Source organism: Myotis lucifugus, unplaced genomic scaffold (assembly GCF_000147115.1).
Source record: "Myotis lucifugus unplaced genomic scaffold, Myoluc2.0 scaffold_77, whole genome shotgun sequence".
Classification (NCBI taxonomy): domain Eukaryota; kingdom Metazoa; phylum Chordata; class Mammalia; order Chiroptera; family Vespertilionidae; genus Myotis; species Myotis lucifugus.
In genome coordinates this window covers 1,729,759-1,749,924 of record NW_005871125.1, presented here as the reverse complement: position 1 = coordinate 1,749,924, position 20,166 = coordinate 1,729,759, and the positions used below count along the sequence as shown (strand labels likewise).

Below are 20,166 nucleotides of genomic sequence, written 5' to 3'. Positions count from 1 at the left end.
CAAGTGAATAGATAACCTGATGTACAGAATGAACTGGTGATTATAATAGAATCAGGGACATAGAAAGGGAATGGACTGACTATTCTTGGGGGGAAAAGGGGTGTGGGAGATGCGGGAAGAGACTGGACAAAAATCGTGCACCTATGGATGAGGACAGTGGGTGGGGAGTGAGGGCGGAGGGTGGGGTGGGAGCTGGAAGGAGGGGAGTTATGGGGGGAAAAAAAGAGGAACAAATGTAATAATCTGAACAATAAAGATTTAATAAAAAAAAAAAAATAAGAAGCAACCTAATGCATCTATTGACAAACCTGGAGCAGTTACTGTCTGCTGCAAAGGTTTCCAGTACAGATGCAAGAAAAAAGTGTCCTTGCCCTTTCTGTCTGTCTGATTGTGGCAGACAAGATTGAATGGGGGAATACAGGAGGAAAAATGGTAACAGAGGAATGAAACATGGAGAGAGAATTTTTGGCAACTCAGAAATAATGTTGTAAACAAAGAAAAACCTGTGGTCTTTTCCCCCAAAACAGAATCTGAAATTTGAGTTAAAAAAAATCAGCCTAGTCTGGTGTAAAACTGTTAATAATCCACCTTATTAACAGTGAAAGGAAAATTAATTATGTACCAAACTGATTGGTACTTGGAGTGATTATGGAAGGTGTCAAATAGCACTGTGTTATATTGAAATTATTAGCCTCCTTGTTTCTGGTCTAGATTCTGTGCCTTTGGGCAAGCACTTATGCTTCTTAACAGAGCTTGCCTATTAGGCCTGTCTGTAAGGCTAATGTCTGGAACTTAGCTAGTAAACCGTTTTCTATACTGATACAAAACTTTCCCTAACTGATAAGAGTAGTTCATTGTCCCTAAACTGTTTGTATAGGCCATGTGATTTATGCAGAAACGGCTGCTTTCCTTTTGGGGAGTCTGGTAGTGCTAGTCAAGAAGGTGCTATATGACCATCTCACAGTAGACGCTTAGGGCACTAAGTCTGTAATGAGCTTCCCTGGAAGGCAACACTTCACATGGGCGGTCAGAACTTGTTGGAGGAATTAAGAGTGTCCTAGATGATTCCACAGGGAAGAACTCTTGGAAGTTTGCATTTAGTTTCCTCTGGGCTTTGCCCCATGTACCTTTTTCCTTGGTTAATTTTGCTTTGGACCCTTTCACTGTAATAATCTGGAAATGAGAGTATAATGACTTCTGCATACTTTGAGTCTTTCTTGTGAATCCCCAAACCTGGGGGTGGTTTTTGAGGACTCCTAACACTCCTTTTCAGTCTTTTCTGGTTCCTTTTTAGCGCTCTCACCTCTAAACTTTGGGTACTCCGAGAATTTGTTTTCAGTGTCTGCAGTCCCTAGGCGTTTTTTTCACTGTTTCTGGGCAGTATTTCTCACTTTTATATCAGAATGCCATTGTTCAGCATTTCAGGCTCCAAAATGCACTCGATTTATTTTGTCTGTCATGCTGTGAAGTCATTTTGGAAATTTGCAAAAAGATTACAGATTACTAAAATAAGATAAGAGATTTTACTCTATTACTAGAAATTATTTGACATGATTTTTAAAAATTCATTTTAAATACAGTTAAGTTCAAGGAAATTTGGAAAGAATTATAAAGAAGAAAAAATTACACTGTAATTTAAAAATAACATCAGAGCTCGGCTGGTGTGCTCAGTGGTTGAGCATCAAACTATGAACCAGGAGGTTGTGGTTGAGCATCAAACTATGAACGGAGGTCATGGTTTGATTCCTGGTCAGTGCACATGCCCGGGTTTCCGATGCTCCCCAGTAGGGGGCGTGCAGGAGGCAACTGATCAGTGATTCTCTCATTGTTGATGTTTCTATCTCTCCCTCTCCCTTCCTCTCTGAAATCAATAAAAATATATTAAAAAATATCAGAAAGCATGCAATAGCAGAATTTTACATTGCAGAAAAGTTCTAGAGTTTAGACTAAGCTAAAAAATGTGGAGACTTTTGAAAGTAGACAAAAGGAAATAGTTGATTTTGTTTACTAATTTTTATTTGCACTTTTTAATTACCTTTTTTTTTTAGCATATGTAATCTTTTTTTTAAATGTATTTTATTGATTTTTTTACAGAGAGGAAGGGAGAGAGATAGAGAGTTAGAAACATCGATGAGAGAGAAACATTGATCAGCTGCCTCCTGCACATCTCCCACTGGGAATGTGCCTGCAACCAAGGTACATGCCCTTGACCGGAATCGAACCTGGGACCTTTCAGTCCGCGGGCCGATGCTCTATCCACTGAGCCAAACCGGTTTCGGCAGCATATGTAATCTTAGGTCTCTCTCTCTTTTTTGTTAATCCTCATCTGAGGATATTTTTTCCATTGTTTTTAGAGGGTGGAAGCGAGGGAGGGAGGGGAGGAGAGAGAGGGAGAGAGAGAAACATTGATGTGAGTTATACATTGACTGGTTGCTTTCCGCAAGCACCCAGACCGGGGGTGGGGAGCAAACCTGAAATCCAGGTATGTGCCCTTGACTGGAAATGAAACTCGAGATTCTTTGGTGTGAGGGCTGACACTAATCACTGAGCCACACTGGCCAGGGCAGTTTCCCTTATTATAAACTAAATCCCAGACATTCTACCTCTTTTGTTCAATTTGTACAAGTGGGTGATTTGTAATAATATCTTTTTAAAATATATATATATTTTATTGATTTTTTACAGAGGGGAAGGGAGAGGGACAGAGAGTTAGAACCATAGATGAGAGAGAAACATCGATTAGCTGCCTCCTGCACGGCCCCCACTGGGGATGTGCCCGCAACCAAGGTACATGCCCCTGACCGGAATCGAACCCGGGACCCCCCAGTCCGCAGGCCGACGCTCTATCCACTGAGCCAAACCGGTTCGGCTGTAATAATATCTTTATACTTGAAGTTTGAGTACAATGTTCTACTCAGTTGATATATTCATATCTCTGATATGTCACCTGCTTAGGGAAAGGCCTGTTATTATTCATACATAATGCTTTCTCATGGTAATATAATAATGAAAAGAGGAAACTAAGTGTTCATGGTAATTGTTTTATAAAGTGTTTATTATGAGTGCTATCTTGAAGGTATATTGATTTTTAAAAAGATTATATACTTTAGTTTTAAATATTATATATAACTCACAAATACTGTAGAAACCAAATACTTGTAATTGGTGTAGTTTTGAAGCATAATGTTAACTATCTTAGAGTCATTTCTGTTGTACTTGGTGAAGTGACATCACTTCACATTACTCTAAGATGACACTAAGGCCTTACTTGCCACCAGAACCACCAGAAGATAGCTCTCTGAATAAGTAAGTCTCACCATGTTTCTTAGCTCATTAAGTCCACTGAGATGCCATTGTTAATGCATAGCTTTAGGTGAATATTTAAATTGTTCTATATAATTCTTAATTTTATTTCTATGACCTACCTTTAATGCCATAAAATGATAGTGCTAGATGACAAAAATAAGGATTAAAAAGTTAGTAATTTCTGTTGACTAAATGTTAAATTAATAAAATTTTAAATAATTCAGAAGACATATATTACTTTTTAAAAGACAATATTATATTATTTGCATCAATGGTAAAAAGCAAATACTCTTGATAAATAAAAGTAAACAGTATGAACAGTATTTTAGAAATGAAAATGAATCACATTTTTTTTCTATCACATAAGTCACCAAGCAAAATTGAAAAACAGCTCAGGAGGGGTGTCTCAGTGGTTGAGCATCGACCCATTGATTCCAAGTGCCTGGGTTGCAGGCTTGATTCCCAGTAGGGGGCATATAGGAGGCAGCTGATCAGTGTTTCTCTCTCATCGATGTCATTTCTCTCTATCCTTCTCCCTTCCTAAAATCAGTAAAAACATTTAAAAAAATTGAAAAACAGTAGTAAAAGCCACATTAAACACATGACTTTTCAGAAAGCTGTACCTTACTTGTTCCCTGAGAGGAAAGCTCAGCATGTTGGGAGGCATCATTCTTGCTGCCTGTTGTCTTTCTCTCTTTGACACAGTAGAGCATCCTTTGTGACTACGTAACTACAGATGGGTAACTCTGGTTACCAGTAATTATGCTTCCTCTCTCTATGCAATCAGATGAAAAGCAAAAAGGAAATATTAAGAATAGTGTGTCCTTCCTTTCTCTTTCCTTATACTCAGACATTCATTTATTTATTCATTCACACCTTAATTCAGTGAACATTTCTGGGGTACAAGTTGTGTGTCAGGTATTATAAAATTGAATAAAGCATGGACTTGGCTTTAATGGATTTAAAAAATATATTTTTATTGATTTCAGAGGAAGGGAGAGGGAGAGAGAGATAGAAACTCAATGATGAGAGAGAACCATCGATTGGCCACCTCCCACCGTGGACCAAGCCCACAACCGCGGCATGCACTCCTGATTGGAATCAAACCCAGGACCCTTCAGTCCGTAGGCTGACGCCCCACCCACTGAGCCAAACCAGCCAGTTTATAGTTTAGTTTCTTTTGTGCTACTCCATTCTTATTGTAAGAATTCAAACTTTCTCTCTCTAGGCTTATATTCTGTATCTTTAAAAATAAGGTTTAGATTCCTTTGTGAGGAAGAATGCCTTTCGAGGATGAGTTAAAATTCCAGGCATATGGAATGCTTTAGATTCTTTTGGAAAGAGACCTGGGAGCCTGAGTGCGAGGTGTCCTAAGGAATCTATACCTTCATTCATCAGGAGTTAAATAGGCCAGAAATGTTTATAAAGAGAATGCCACAGTGTTTATAGTGGAAAGTGGAATTTAGTATCGCAGAAAAATCAAGAGATACTCATTTATATTTATTACTACTTTGGCCTGTTTGCCCCTGAAATAGCTCAATGATGTAATAAAGCAGTGATATGACACTTTCATGATAAGTTCCCATCATTTAGCTGCATTGTGAAGAATAAGGCACTCAAATGGTGATCATCAGTTCATACAGCAATCATTTACTTCATCTATATTGGTGTCGCTGATTCTAAGGAAACTTTATTTTTTTAGAAATGATCATTTTTTTATACTATAGTATTACGTAATAGGACTAAAAAAGGTAGGGGGCTTTAAAAATCAAATCCTTATCTGATATCTGTACGTCTTGACATAGTGTTTTAGTATTTAAAATATTTAAAAAGTATTTAATGTGATAACAGCTTTATTGAGGCATTATTGACATAGCATAAAGTTTACCCTTTAAATTGTATAGTTTAGTGGTTTTTATTGTATTTATAAGTTGTGCAGCCATTAATATTGTCATTACCCAAAATGTAATTTTATTTTTGAACTCTTTGAAAATAAAAACCCTTTTCAAAATTGAAATTTTTCTTTAAAAATTATCCTTTTACTGAGTTTTGGTTTGGGATGATGAAAAATTTTTGATAGTGGTGATGGTTGCACATTTTGAATGGACTTAATGGCACTGAATTGTTAAAATGGTAAATTTTATAATATATATATTTTTGCACAATAAAAATTAATATTCATTTATGTGTAATCAGAATTGGTAGCTAAACTTTAAAAGTTTTGGAAATTTCAGTCTGAGCAACACATGGACCTAATTTTTCTCAAACATGTCATAGCAAGGATATTATAGGTTAACAATCTTGTTATTAATTTTCAAGTTGAAAACAGAGATTAGCATGTTGTAAGTATTTTTATAGAAATTTCAATGGAATTAACTGAAGAAGTAAAGGTTTTCTTTGCTTTAATTTTTTTGTCCTTGAAAAATCAATGCCAAACAATGCAAAACCATTATATAAAGGGGGAATTAGTAAATATAACACACATGCACACATGATAACATATAGTAGCTGTTTATAGATGCATAAAAAGTTTCTGGAAGGAGTCAGAAGAAACAGTAATGTTAGTTCTGGGCAAGAAAGCTGGGTGGCGGCTGGGGTTCATGGGTAGGAGTGATATTTTCCAACATATGGATTATTACCTATTAAAACATTTTAAATAAAAATTTTATTATCCTGATCCTAGTCTCAGAATCAGCATGACTATGTTTCTTCCTATACTGTGCTTTGTTACAGGAGATTGTATTGAAATTAAGATTGGTTTGAAAATAAGCTACATTATTTTAAGAAGTTGTTTTCTTTCTAGGACTTGATTATGGATTGAGTTTACCACTTGGGGAAGACTATGAACGGAAGAAACATAAACTAAAAGAAGAATTGCGGCAAGATTACAGACGCTATCTTACTCAGGTAAAGAGTTCTGTTAATTAGTTGAGTCTTAGGCTTCAGAAGTCATTGAGCCTGCAACTCCAGCATGTGCAGTTAACAGGAATCGAACCAGTGACCTCTTGGTTCATAGATCGACACTCAACTATTGAGGCACACTGGCCAAACTTTAAGTTTTAAGATCCAATTTGCTTTTTAGGTTATAAGGTTATTTTAAACAAGCGTGATGTTTGTAATCATCCTAAGATAGTCTTAGTTTTTTAACTACTTTATAACTGTTGTTCCAAATTTATAAATGCTCTCTTATTCTGATTTGCACATGGAGAGAAAGGACTTTGAATACATTTCATCAATGGTTTGTTTCCCTTGACTTTAGGGTATTACAGAAGCAAAGAGAAAGGTAGGGTTGCCTGCGGAATGTTCTCCTTTAGATTTTTTTTTTTTAGATCTAGTAGCTTGCAATCATTGGCATCTATGATGTTGCTGCTCTCTCATGGGAAAAATAGCTTCATTTGTGGTTTTGAGACTTTTGAATGGCACCATTTTATAATTTTGCTTTTAGCAAGATGACATTATAATTTTCCATTAATTCAGTTAAGCATTATTTTTGATTTCTGCTTTGCATTTGTTTTTTTTGTTTTTGTTTTTTTTTTCTTTTTTTTTTCGCTAAAAGTATTACAAAGTTTGCATTTGTTTTTGTTGTTTTCTTATGCATCCTTTAGAAATATTCTGCATCTATAAGTTCATTTGTTTTCATCATACTAGTTTTGTTCTTCAAATTATGTTACCACATAAAGATTAATAAAATAGGATATTCAAGATACTCTAAAATGTTTTTGAACTGTGTATTGTCAAGATTTGGATGACTAGATATTTTTGCATCCAAACATGTAGATTGCATTTGTAAATGTATATTGGAAAACAAAGACAAACAGTCTTATAGAACTATTTTTAAAAATAATCTCTTACATCCATTTATCATTCAACCAACACTTTTTAAACACTTACCATGAAGATGAATCAGGTATGAGTCCTGTCTTCAATGGGTTTAGAATCTAGCTGTAGAGATAATATTCATACAAAAGTGGTAACTCTAAATGAGAAGGATAGTATGGTTAGGAAAGGCCTCAGTGTTATTTTGTAAGGCATGATAAGATAGAATTTGGATGTTCTAGAGGGCAATCCAAGGAGGAGGGGAAGCTTTTCAGATGGAGAGTTTAGAATAAAGGAGGGCTTGAGGGGTAGACTTTAGCTTTATATGAATGAGGCAGATTAGGTTTACCAGCCTGGCTGAGTTAGATTCTTTTTGAGAGTAGTAAGAAGTAATCATGTAGCTAGAGAGGTTAGGTTCTGGTTAGAAGGCAGTAAATTTTTTAAAAATATATTTTATTGATTTTTTACAGAGAGGAAGGGAGAGGGATAGAGAGTTAGAAACATCGATCAGCTGCCTCCTGCACATCCTACTGGGGATGTGCCCGCAACCAAAGTACATGCCCTTGACCGGAATCAAACCCGGGAGCCCTTGGGTCCTCAGGCTGACGCTCTATCCACTGAGCCAGACCGGTCAGGGCAGAAGGCAGTAAATTTTTAACTTGGTGTATAATAGGCAGTGGTGATATATTGTACCTGCTTAAGCAGCCTATGAGGAGCTTTGTAACTGTTTTAGGACAGTTGTACATGTTAGAGACTCTTATTATTGTCCTAAATTAATACCACAGATTTTTAACTGCTCTCCTTCCATTAATTCTTAGACCATTCTCCATGCTGCTTTCCGGAATGATCCTGCCTTTTACCGATTTAAATACTTTAGTGTCTTTTCACTCACTGTCTTCAGGATAAAAATTTGAATCCTGTAGGATGGCATGTGAGGTCCTTCACGATCCAGCCTGCCTCCCGGGCCTTGCACCTCATTATCCTCCGCAAACCCCCTTTACTGGGTGGGGTTTCCTCTGATCGCTATCATTTTCACTTGTGGATTTTATATTATTTCATAGATACATGATTTTAAACAAAGACAAATTATGGTGGGAGGCATAAGAAGAAATTGCCTTTAGTAAAGGGAAAGAGATCAAGGAGTACAAATGTTTAAATTCAAAGGACTGTGAAGTTTTTGATGTTGGATCATCAAGAATGTAGTTGTGGTAGAGGAACAGTAGTTCCTTAACATGAAAAATACAGTTTTGGGTGATATCTGAGAAAGTGAGAGTAGAAAGGAAAGCAAAGGAAAAAGGAAATGACATAGGATATGAGGATGTAGTTGCAGTGGCTTCCTTGACCCTTGGATTATGTACACTTTTCCAAGTCCCATTCTGTCTGTATTTCTTGTGACTTTGGGAAGCCAGGCTTGTAGACAGCATGAATCTTTAACAAAAATCAAATCTTTAAACTTTGTTAATGAGAACCATTAAACAGTTACTATCTCTACCATCTTCTTTCCTGTTTTTAGAATAAAAGACACTTGATCATCTGACAGTGCAGGAAGGACAGCATATTCTCAGAAGAACAGTTGTTAAATTGAATCAGTAAATTTATAATTTTAGCCCAGGCCTCTCTCCTGAACCTCAGATTTTTGTATTTGGCTGCCTGTTTGACATTTTCAGTTGAAATCTAATGAGTATCTTATGTTGAACATGTCTAAAAGGGAATTCCAGATTTCTGTTTTTCCCAATCCTATTTCCTAGAAACTTGGGCTACCTGTAGGCAGTTCTTTTTATATATTTATTTTGTCTTAGCACTTAATCACCTTCTAATATACATTATGTTTATTCTTTTTTGTCAGTTTCCCCTGTTGAATGTAAGCTTTAGGAAGGCAGGGTGTCTGTTCTCTTCACTGATGAGTCTCAAATGTATCAAACAGTTTGGAACATAGTAGGCACTCAATATTTATTGAATGAACGAGTGAATGATTAAAATTCTGTTTTTTTTTGCAATACTCATTGTATTGGCCTTATTGTTTATTTTTTTCATTATATTAAATTTCACATATCATCCCAGACCTGGATTGGGAGTGGGGAATTGCTCTGTGAAGGAGTAAGGTGCTTTATCTCTCTCTTCCCAGGATTGGAACAGGAGTGTGTTCTATTGTACATGTATAACTCTACAAATGATTATGTTTATTGTTTGCCTTGATATACAGGGGGTTGAATAATGTGACTCATGAGTCAGATTATTTCCCTTGACAAATAAATTTAGAGTTCTACCAACTTTCAGATTAGCTTTTGTAGCACATATTAAATTATTAATAAATTTAGATTTAATGAAGCTTATTAATATTTTAGTTTTATTAGTCTGTTCCCATCATATTTTGAATACAACTCTATTGTAGTAGTTAGTACATTGTATTGTAGTTTTTTGTTTACGTGTTTGTTTACCCAACTGAATTGTAAACCTCTTGATTATAGGGAACATACGCTTATTTTTGTCTCCCAACCACCTAAAAAAAGTAACTGAAAAATATTACATGATCAATAATTGCTTGTTTGCCGAACCGGTTTGGCTCAGTGGATAGAGCGTCAGCTGCGGACTCAGGGTCCCAGGTTCAATTCCGGTCAAGGGCATGTACCTTGGTTGCGGGCACATCCCCAGTGGGGGGCGTGCAGGAGGCAGCTGATCAATCTCTCTCATCTATGTTTCTAACTCTCTATCCGTCTCCCTTCTCTGTAAAAAATCAATAAAATATATTTTAAAAAAATAAAAAAAATAATTGCTTGTTTAATGAATAAATCAGAGGCATGGAGCTGGACAGGTTAATAACTACTGATTATTTAATCCTCATAACCTACTCATATAGATGACACCCCTGTTTTACAGACAAAGAAACTGAGGCAGAGAGGTTAAAAAAGTCCAGATTATATACTACTAAGCAGCAGTTTCAGCAAATTGGGGATTGTATAAATTTTTTACTAGTCTCTTGTGTTTGCTTTATAGTATTCAAAGAGATATTACATTTTTTATCTTCCTTGATCCCAAATACCAGCTTTGGTAGTTAGAGCAGAAACCATTCTCATTTGATAGAAGAAGAAAGTATAAGTCAGGGAGGTAAAGTGATTTGCTTAGTGTAGCACAACGGAAAAGTGTTGGGGCTACTTCTAGAACCTAGCACTTTTGACTCCTAGTCTAATGCTCTGTCTACTATACTGCATTACCTAAATGTTTACTGAACAAAAATGGAAGGACACATAAAGAAACAGTCTTCATAGTTTATATCTTTTGACATTTTAGTAGATAGCCACTCATAATTGCAGGAAAAATAACATTATTGCAGCATGCATAGGATATTTGTGAGGAAGTGTAATTTTCCTTAAAAGAATAGTAGGGCATCGAGAGTGAAGAGGAATATGAATTAAGAAACAGTTTCTTCTTTTCTCATGCTTTATAAAATCACTCTGAATCAATAGCTATATATGTAAAGCAAAGGAAAATTAAGATTTGACTCCTCTTCAAGGAGTTGTCGATTGGAAGAAAATTCTCTTTTTCCTAATTATGATTTCTATAGATTTGTAGTTTCTGTCTTCATCTCCATTTCATTCTTTTGCTCTGCATAATGTAATAGCTTAGAATATCTAACTTAAAGACACATTTATGAAATCTTTTATAAAGCCAACTAGATAACATATTTTTTTATGTGTATATGCACAGAAAAATTTTCTATCCACGAGTGAAACAGATCCATCTACTCTGGGAGTTTCTCTTCCTATTGGTGACAGGTTATCTGCCAAGGTAGGTGGATGGTAGGTGGTGGGTAGCAGTTTTATGAGGGATGAAAATCATGAAAAAACATTCTGGATTTAAATGCAAACAGATTCCATCATTTTCTGTACTTGAATATATGTATTTTTCCAAAAGTCTGAAGAGTCTTTAGTTGTGCTGTTTAAAAAATTTTTTTGAACATTACATTTATAACTATGTAATGTGACATATTTCTTTAATATGTTGACCAATTGAATATTCATAATTTACATTTTCCAGCATTGGTTCCTGAGCTGTAAAGTCTATGCTCTGTAACACAGTGAAATGAATGGATGGCAGAATATACTGAGCTTTTATGTAGGGTGAGGGTGTGGGGCGATTTAAATGTCAATTTCAGTCACGCCATAAATACATGTACATACTCTTTAGACTCGCAGCGGTTCTCAACCTGTGGGTCGTGAACTATGAAAATACATCCTGCATATCAGATATTTACATTACGATTCATAACAGTAGCAAAATTACAGTTATGAAGTAGCAACGAAAATAATTTTATGGTTGGGGGTCACCACAACATGAGGAACTGTATTAAAGGGTTGTGGCATTAGGAAGGTTGAGAACCACTGCTAGAAGTTTCAACAGAACATTTACATTATAATATTTTGTTGTCTATGATAATTTAACTTTTCTATATTTAAAATGTTTAGCAGCAGGCCTTTTGGGAGGGGGTGGGAGTTGGAGCAGGAGATAGCCCAGGAAAGGAAAGAAGGAAAGTAATGTGGTTGGATCTCCTTGGGAACATGCTAATGACAGACTTCCTGGCAAACACATTGTGCATTTACTAGTGGGAAAGATTTATTTATGATGATTTTGACATAGTGCACCTGGATTATCTAGGATTGCTGTTGATAAACCTAGAGTCCATGGATTCATGGGGCATGGCTTAAGCATGTTGTAATGCGTAGGTATTTTAACATGATAAAAAGGGGAGCTGCACTAACGGTCTGTAACCTCCTGCTTCTCCTGTGCCTTGCAACTACTGTCCTTGAAATTAGTAAAACTTAATTCTGGCCAAGATCACTGATTTGTGTGTCTGATTTAACATTAAGGTACTTTTTTTTTCTGAAGCAGAAGTTAACATTGCCTTTTGGTGTCTATTTTAAGGAAAGGTTGAAACTTGAACGCAACAAAGAATACAATCAATTTCTCAAGGGTAAGGAAGAATCCACTGAAAAGTTCAGACAAGTAGAAAAGAGTACTGAGGTAGGTGTTGCTTTTAAAGTAAATCTTTAATGCTACAGATAAATATTTTGCACTTGAAATATTTTTATGTTAGACATTTCACTTTTTTTTCTTTTATTGTCTAAAGTTTTACATATGTCTCCTTTTTCCCCAATTGACGCCCACGCCCCCAGCCATTCCCACCTCGGGCAAGCCCCCGGTGTCACCTGGTTTGTTGATGTAATGTTTTAAAAAAAGCCAGATCAAACCAAAACATTTGCAAATGGTTTTATCTCATAAAACTGACTTAACCTACTTTTAGGTGAATAACTTAACCTACTTTTTAATTTCATTAATTTTAGAGATTTGGTTGTATGTGATTTTTTTGTATTTATTTTTAAAATATGTTTTTGTTGATTTTTTTTGAGAGATAGAGAAAGGAAGGTAGAAGGAGAGAGAGAAACATCAATGTGAGAGAGAAACATTGATCAGCTGCCTCTTGCATGCCCCGTACTCTGGGGAACAAGCCCATAATCTGGGCATGTGCCCTGACCGGGAATCAAACCGGTGACCTTTTGATGGATGGGACACGTTTTTTTTCCCTCAAATTTAAGGGTGGTTGATGTAACGAGAGCCAAAATATTTACTACCTGTATTCTTTGTGTTAAGAAAGAATTTAATTCAAAATATTTTGAAGCAATATTTACCTGCCAAAGTATGATTAATATCTTCTGGGATAGGAATTTGCATTTTGTTTATCTTTTCTTTTTATATACACTTTATCCATATTACTGTTATCTGTATATTTGACACTTATTAAGTATTATTAAATGATATATTTTCTGAAGTTTTTTCCTAAAGATAAGGTATCTTCTATGGGTGATTAATCTTTAGAGTTGAGATGATTAATAGACTAAGCATCATTTGAGAGTTTAATTACCTTATAAGAAACAGCATCTCATTAAAAGCTTTTCTTTCTTTTTTTTTTAAAATTGATCAGCATAAAAGTCAAAGAAATAAACCTATTGGTCAAGTTAAACCTGATTTACTTTCACAAATAAAAACATCTTGCCAAAATTCAGAGAGCCCCAGGAGAGATGTCTTAACTCCTTCAGAGGCATATGAAGAACTTCTAAACCAAAGACGACTAGAGGAGGACAGATATCGACAACTAGATGATGAAATTGAATTAAGGAATAGAAGAATCATTAAAAAAACGAATGAAGAAGTGGACATTTCCAATAAAAAACATCAAAGGTTTGCCAGCAAGGTTGACATTCCAGATAGAAGATTTAGCAGGTTTAATGAAGATCGTGCCTTGGACAAACAGTATTATATACCAGACCAAGATCCTGAAGTAAGTGAAGAAATGGACGAGAGGTTTAGATATGAAAGTGATTTTGATAGAAGACCTTTGAGAGTGTATACAAATGACAGGTATTTACAACTTCATTTTTATTTTCTTTACTTGCTCATTATTGATGTTACTTTTTATCATCATATTAGGTAGAATCAGTTTCATTTGATTTACATATTTAATTCTAAGATGCTGTCAGCTTTAAGTTACACCATTATTTTATGTGCTACTGAGGTAACAAAGAAAACACCCAAGACGGGGGGAAAAGGACCCTGTCATAATGCTGGAACACTGAAAAGTTACAACCTTTATGTAAAATTAAATGGGAAATAAACTTTCCCACAGAAATGGACAGAAAAACTTCCATGCCTCAAACTTGGCACTGAGTAGAGGGAGTAAAAAGCAACTTTCTTGAGAATTGAATGCTCAGCCAGTACTGACTTAGGTTTGCAGTCTGAATTCATGCTGCCCGTATTGTCCAAAAAAAAAACCTGGAGGGGAGATAGAGAGTTGTCTCAAGTTCACAGTGCCCCTAGGTGACTGGCAGGACATTAACTCCTCTCTGCAAGAACTTGACATAAAACTAGATTGATGGCTAATTTCAGATATTAGAATGTGGGAAAAAGAACACCTTACAATAGATGAAATATAGCTTATTCCTTTAATGTTCCTATGTTCTAAATCCTTTCATCAGTATATTTCTTTGTTTTTTAAGTTACTTATTGAACATTTCTTTAAGTGAAATGGCAGTAATTTTTTAAAATCAGATTTTCACATGCTTTTCAGTTTCTTTGGATGATTGTTTTTGTAATGCTATTTGTAATTTCTTATTTTTTAGTCATTTGTCTTAATACTTAAAACTTGCTATACTTCAACCTAACTTTTAAATTAGAGATAGAAATATGGCAGGGCCCCATATTTGTCATTGACTTGTTAACGTGAAAGGGTTAAATCTAAATTTGGAGCATTTAAAGGGACCTGTTTAATTTATTTGTCCAAATAGATTACTCAGCGGTTCTCAACCTGTGGGTCGCAACCCCTTTGACCATCGGAAAACACATATATAATTACATATTGTTTTTGTGATTAATCACTATTCTTTAATTATGTTCAATTTGTAACAATGAAAATACATCCTGCATATCAGATATTTACATTACGATTCATAACAGTAGCAAAATTACAGTTATGAAGTAGCAACGAAAATAATTTTATGGTTGGGGGTCACCACAACATGAGGAACTGTATTAAAGGGTTGCGGCATTAGGAAGGTTGAGAACCACTAAGATTACTTTTTTTAGTATCTTAGGAAATTTTCCGAGACATAATGCTGAATATTCAGTATTCTAATTAATAATACAAAGCCTTTACAGTGTTGGGTCTTCTCTTTATTCTGTAGCTATTATGTTCTGCTCATTCAATCTTTTTAATATTCCCCTCAATTTAAGTAATTTGAATGAAGGACTAGAATGTTGTAATGCCAACTCTAGTGATCTCTCATTTGAATCCAATTGTTTGTACTTTAGAAAATGCCCCAAACCTATAATTGTTATATTTATATTTGAAAATGTTTATATCAGAAGGTATTCAAAGGCAGCCTAATCTAAAAAAATTATCAACTGGGGAACTGCAGGTAATCTTGGACTCATGGTGCTACCATCTTTATACATGAGAACTTTTTTCCTTATCGTGTTTGTTTACCTTTGGAATGTAATGTAATGCATACCTTTTAAGTTTGGGATTTCAAGAAACTTACTATAAGGTTGTTGCTTTGTTTTTTATATATTTTAATCTATTCTATTTGTAATTATACCCTGTAATGATTTTATACATGAGCTAACAAATGAATTTCAAACTAATTATTTGAGCACTATCTTTTTTTCTTATGTATCCCATAAATGAACTTTTCCTGTATTATCTTTTTCAAGTAGTATTTTCGGATTAGTTTAAATGAGAATGAGTGAGAATAATTCCTGTTACACATTTCAAAGTTTCTAAAAGTATTTCTTCAAAATGTAGTTATTATTATATGTTACTTCTGGTTTGTTAATGCATATATTTCTAGTGTAAGGTTTGTCACATATGTCGGCATGGCAATTGAGGTTAAAATTGAATTTCTGTATTTCAGATTTGTGGATTTCTTATTTCCAGCAAAAAAAAATATATATCACATTGATCATTCAGTAGGTTTTATTTAACAGGCAAAGTGGTAGACAGGAAAATGACTTTGTTAGTGAAATTTTTGAAACTAAAGGAATGTGTAACTGCATTTGGTCTCTTGTTCTAACCATTTATTCTTTATATAAAAGCCTAAGCGACTGGACAACCGAACGACCAGTTGACTGGTCGCTATGACGTGCACTGACCACCAGGGGGCAGATGCTCAACTCAGGAGCTGCCCCCTGGTGGTCAGTGCACTCCCACAGCCAACCTCCTGCAACTGGCCAACCTCCCACGGTCCCTCCTCCTGGCTGGCTGCCCCCCCGCCCCCCATTGGCCCTGATGTGGAGGGCCGGCCAGCCAACCTCCCGCAGTCCCTCCCCATGGCCGGCCAGCCAACCTCCCGCAGTCCCTCCCAATGGCCAGCCGGCCAACCTCCTGCAGTCCCTCCTCCCGGCCAGCCGGCCCCCTGATCGGGCTGATTGGCTCCAATCTCCGGCCAGGCTGAGGGACCCACTCATGCATGAATTTGTGCACCAGGCCTCTACTATAATCTTAACCAGAAGTTCTTGACAAAAAAAAAAAAATTATAACTGATTGTGAGAAATACAAAATTAATTTTCCTTCGTTCTAAGTTTCCCTTCTCTTTTTTCTTCCAAAAGACAGCATGTGATAAGTTCTAGTTAAGATTTTTAATACTTTTTAATTTATATTTTTGGTCTTAGTTGTGTTCTTTTCTTTAAAAAAATGTTTTTTATTGGTTTTTAGAGTAATAGGAAGGGAGAAAGAGATAGAAACATTGATGAGAGAGCAACTTCAATGGGCTGCCTCCTACACAGCCCCCACTGGGGATTGAGCCTACAATCAGGGCATGTTCCTTGACTGGGAATAGGACTGGTGACCTCTTGATGCATGGGTCGACGCTCAACCACTGACCCACACTGGCTGGGTGGTCTTAGTTCTCTTCTAATTTCCCTATAAACTTTTCATATACTACATGTATTTATTAATGATCTATTTCCCCATGTTAAATATGGAAAAGAAAACTAGAGCCCAGAAATGATTTTACTTTTCTAAACTAATAATTACTGGCAGTGTTTAATAGTTAACAAGGTGGTTAACTTTGCTTGACAGTTGAATTCTGAGTGTGTGTATTATTTATTCATACATATTTACCAATTTAATTAAAATTTATGTTTTTAGAGCTTTCTAAATTTGAATGTAGTAGTGTCTTATAATACTTAGAAATTTATAGGTACTTGTAAAATATAGTCATCCTAGTCTTCTTATTTATTAACTTGAGTTATAGAAGTTAATATATTGCCATCTTATGTTTTACTCTATAACCAGAGTTAATGAGTAAAGGACATTTTTAGCATTAAAAATGCTGCTGGGTTGTTGTTTTTTAGTTTTTGTATGATCAATGTAGTTTGCATTTCAGTTTAACTCTTAATATTTGATAGTTTGTAATTTTAAGTCATTTAATAAAATTCTGAGGTAATATTCCATCCGAAATTAGAATCTGTGTGTTAACCACATATGTTTTTAGTGTAGAACATTCTAAGAAGTGTGCATGCTTAATACGAAGACATAAATGAGGAGGAATGGCTTATTAGAATATGAGTTACTTAATTTGGTATTACTTTTTTTCTTATAGTAATTTATTTTCATTTATCTTTGGAAGGAACATTTTAATTATTTTCCCCACTTTAAAGATGGGATTGATATTTGAAAAACACTGTTATGGAATTAAAGTAAATGTAAAAACTAGGAAACAACTGAAAACAATGAGAAAAATATAGTTATAGCTTCATATATTTTTTTAACTTTTGTGCACCCTTAGTAGTAGAATTCATTCACATTAGAGAAATTCTTGATATGAAACAAGGTGATGTAACCATTATTATGAATTAGGTGATTTCTTTTAAGTAAGGAGACATTCGATTCTTCCTCCCTATCAACTGTATTAATGTAGGACCAACAGATGGTAAATATTTTATTTCTATGATGTGTTATTCTCCATAGCAAAAAACATTGTAAATTTATTTCTGCAGTAGTTTAAGTTATTCATTATCATTTAGGAGTTGTTCATTTACATGTAAGTTAGCTGAAAATACCTGGGTTTCAAACAATTCACTTTTCTTTTGTAAGAGACTAATTTTTAAAAATAAGATCAACGTGTTAATTTTTAGACTAATCTTGGCCTCTAAAAGATTCAAGTACCTATAGTACCTGGTTTCTTTGGGCATTGAGATTTGACCCTAATTCAAGGAAATAGAGAACACAACTTTTTCCATTTAACATAACCTTTAACTTTTTGTGTCTTTTTTTTTGATAGTAGGATGGTGAAACTATTTTACATTTATCCCCTCACGCAAATCTGATTTTCTATGTCAAAGTAAGCAAACTTTTTTCTTTTGTGAGGTCTGTCCCTTGCTGACAAAACCGAATGGGTTGAGGTGTGATAAATGAACCTGTCGATTTAAAATCATAGGCTAGTTAGGTAGTTCTGGGTCACAGGGATCATTTTATTCTGGTACTGGCTCTAAAGCCATAGCTAAACTGAAAGGAATTCTCAGGGACAAATTGGACCTAAACTGAACTCTTGTACTCTAACTAGAATCAGGCTGTTCTTAGCTATTAAGTTCATTGCTTCTGGAGATCACCATGTGTCATTCATCCTCAGTGTTGAAAGGATTGAAGAGAGAAAGCAGTGATCAAACTTCTTTCTCTGCAGAGAGGACTTCATTTCCTTCTGTAAAAGTTTCTAAAATAAATTGTAAGACCACCATAAAAGCTGTTAAAGTGAGCTAACAGGGATAATTAGGAGTGATTAAATGTTAATTTTATTAAAAATATAAAAGAAACTTTAATAAATGAAGGAAATTCCATTACAGTTATACAGATACCAGAGGCCTGGTGCACAACATTTGTGCCCTGGGGGTGAGGGGGGGTGGGGTGGGTAGGAGAGTCCCTCAGCCCGGCCTGCCTAAGCTGCAGTCAGACATCCTTAGTCAGCCTGGCTTGTGGCTGAGTGGCGCTCCCCCTGTGGGAGCGCACTGACCACCAGCAGGCAGCTCCTGTTTTAAGCGTCTGCCCCCTGGTGGTCAGTGCGCATCATAGCAACCGGTTGTTCCACTGTTTGGTCGATTTGCATATTACCCTTTTATTATATAGGATTTTAATAGATAGTAAGATGACTAACTTTTCAAACTATAATTTGCCTTCACAGCATGTTAGGTTCCTTTCTAGTTTTCTTATTTTATGTCTTATATTAATAACTTATAATTTATGCCAATCATTTCATAAAATTGAATAGGATACCTTAAGATTTTATTTTGTCCTTTTTAGTGAAATACATATCTCTGCTCATTTTTGGATTCTTAAATATTTCTTCAGTTTTGACTTTATTATAATTATCAGAGGCAGGGGGACTTTTGAAGGAGCCCACCTTCAACTATCTTTTATATGCCCTGTCCATTAGGAAATCTTTGTAATTTTACTGTAGAATTTAGCAGAGATCTTGACCTTACACATAAATAAAATCACTTAACTTTCTGTAATTTATAGTGTTTGCTTTATTAAGGTGTCTATATATACCAAAGAACTTATTGAACATGTTTTGTGTAGGTGCTTTAGATATTGTACTTGGGTATAGCTTATAAAAATAAGCTAGACATGCAATTTCAAACTTAGCTGAAAGTGCAGGAAACCACAACTCTTTGATAGATTTTAGAAAGAATTTTTGTATGTATAAGTAGCCTTCAGTTCTGGTTAATTTTGATTTAATCCCAAGTGATGTTTTTAAAAATTCATAACTTTAAATTTTTCTATATCTGAAAATGTGGTCTAGGCACCTCTCTACCACATCAATAAGTTTACTTTTGTCTGTTGTATTGAGGGTTTGCAAGACCACCCCCAGGTTCAGGGATTCCTAAGGAGGACTCACAGGACTTCGTGTATACAGTTAGATTCCTGGCTATGAGTTATTATAGTTGAAAGGATATAAAGTAAAATCAGGAAAGGAAAAAGGTGCATGGGACAAAGTCCAGAGGCAACCAGGCCAAGCTTCCAAGAGTTTTCTCCCAGTGGAGTCGCACACAACACGTTTAATTCTTCCAGCATCCAGTTGTGACAACATGGGTGAAATGTTGTCTGCCATGAAAGCTCATTATAGACTCAGTCCCAATGTTTTTATTGGGGGCTGGTTACATAGGTATCCTTTTCCTATTTGTACCAAAATCCCAGACTTTCTGGAGGAAAGCAGATGTAATATAAACTATATTGTTTGTACAAACAGTTTAGGCCAGGGGTGGGGCACTTTTGGCCCATGGGCCATATAAGGCCCGAGAAATCAGTTGGTCTGGCCCACCCAAGGCATTAGGGTGAGTTAATTAAATGTTTGACTAAATGTAGCAGGCTAATTTTTAGGTTGATAATTTTGTTTGGCCCTCGAATGATGTTAAAAATATCCAAATGGCCCTTGGCAGAAAAAAGGTTCCCCACTGCTGGTGTAGGCACAGTGAGCCATTCTTTTCAGTTCTAGGAAT

The 20,166-nt window shown here is 35.5% G+C and overlaps 1 protein-coding gene and 1 non-coding gene across 12 annotated transcripts in view; both read left to right on the top strand.

The window, feature by feature from the left end:
• CSPP1 (centrosome and spindle pole associated protein 1) overlaps nt 1-20,166 on the top strand; it is a 98,938-nt gene that overhangs the window by 15,657 nt on the left and 63,115 nt on the right. For 7 of the 11 annotated variants that reach the window (XM_023755426.1, XM_023755422.1, XM_023755424.1 and 4 more), the window contains 5 exons: nt 6,110-6,213; nt 6,566-6,589; nt 10,828-10,908; nt 12,043-12,141; nt 13,100-13,536. In XM_023755426.1, coding sequence (XP_023611194.1) covers nt 6,110-6,213; nt 6,566-6,589; nt 10,828-10,908; nt 12,043-12,141; nt 13,100-13,536 — 745 coding nt within the window. Of the gene's footprint in view, nt 1-6,109; nt 6,214-6,565; nt 6,590-10,827; nt 10,909-12,042; nt 12,142-13,099; nt 13,537-20,166 lie in introns of those variants that run through there. The other 4 variants (XM_023755420.1, XM_023755421.1, XM_023755423.1 and 1 more) reach the window with 4 other exon arrangements.
• LOC111826423 lies at nt 291-423 on the top strand. Its single transcript, XR_002829756.1, has one exon. It is a non-coding gene; the product is annotated as a small nucleolar RNA SNORA31 (small nucleolar RNA).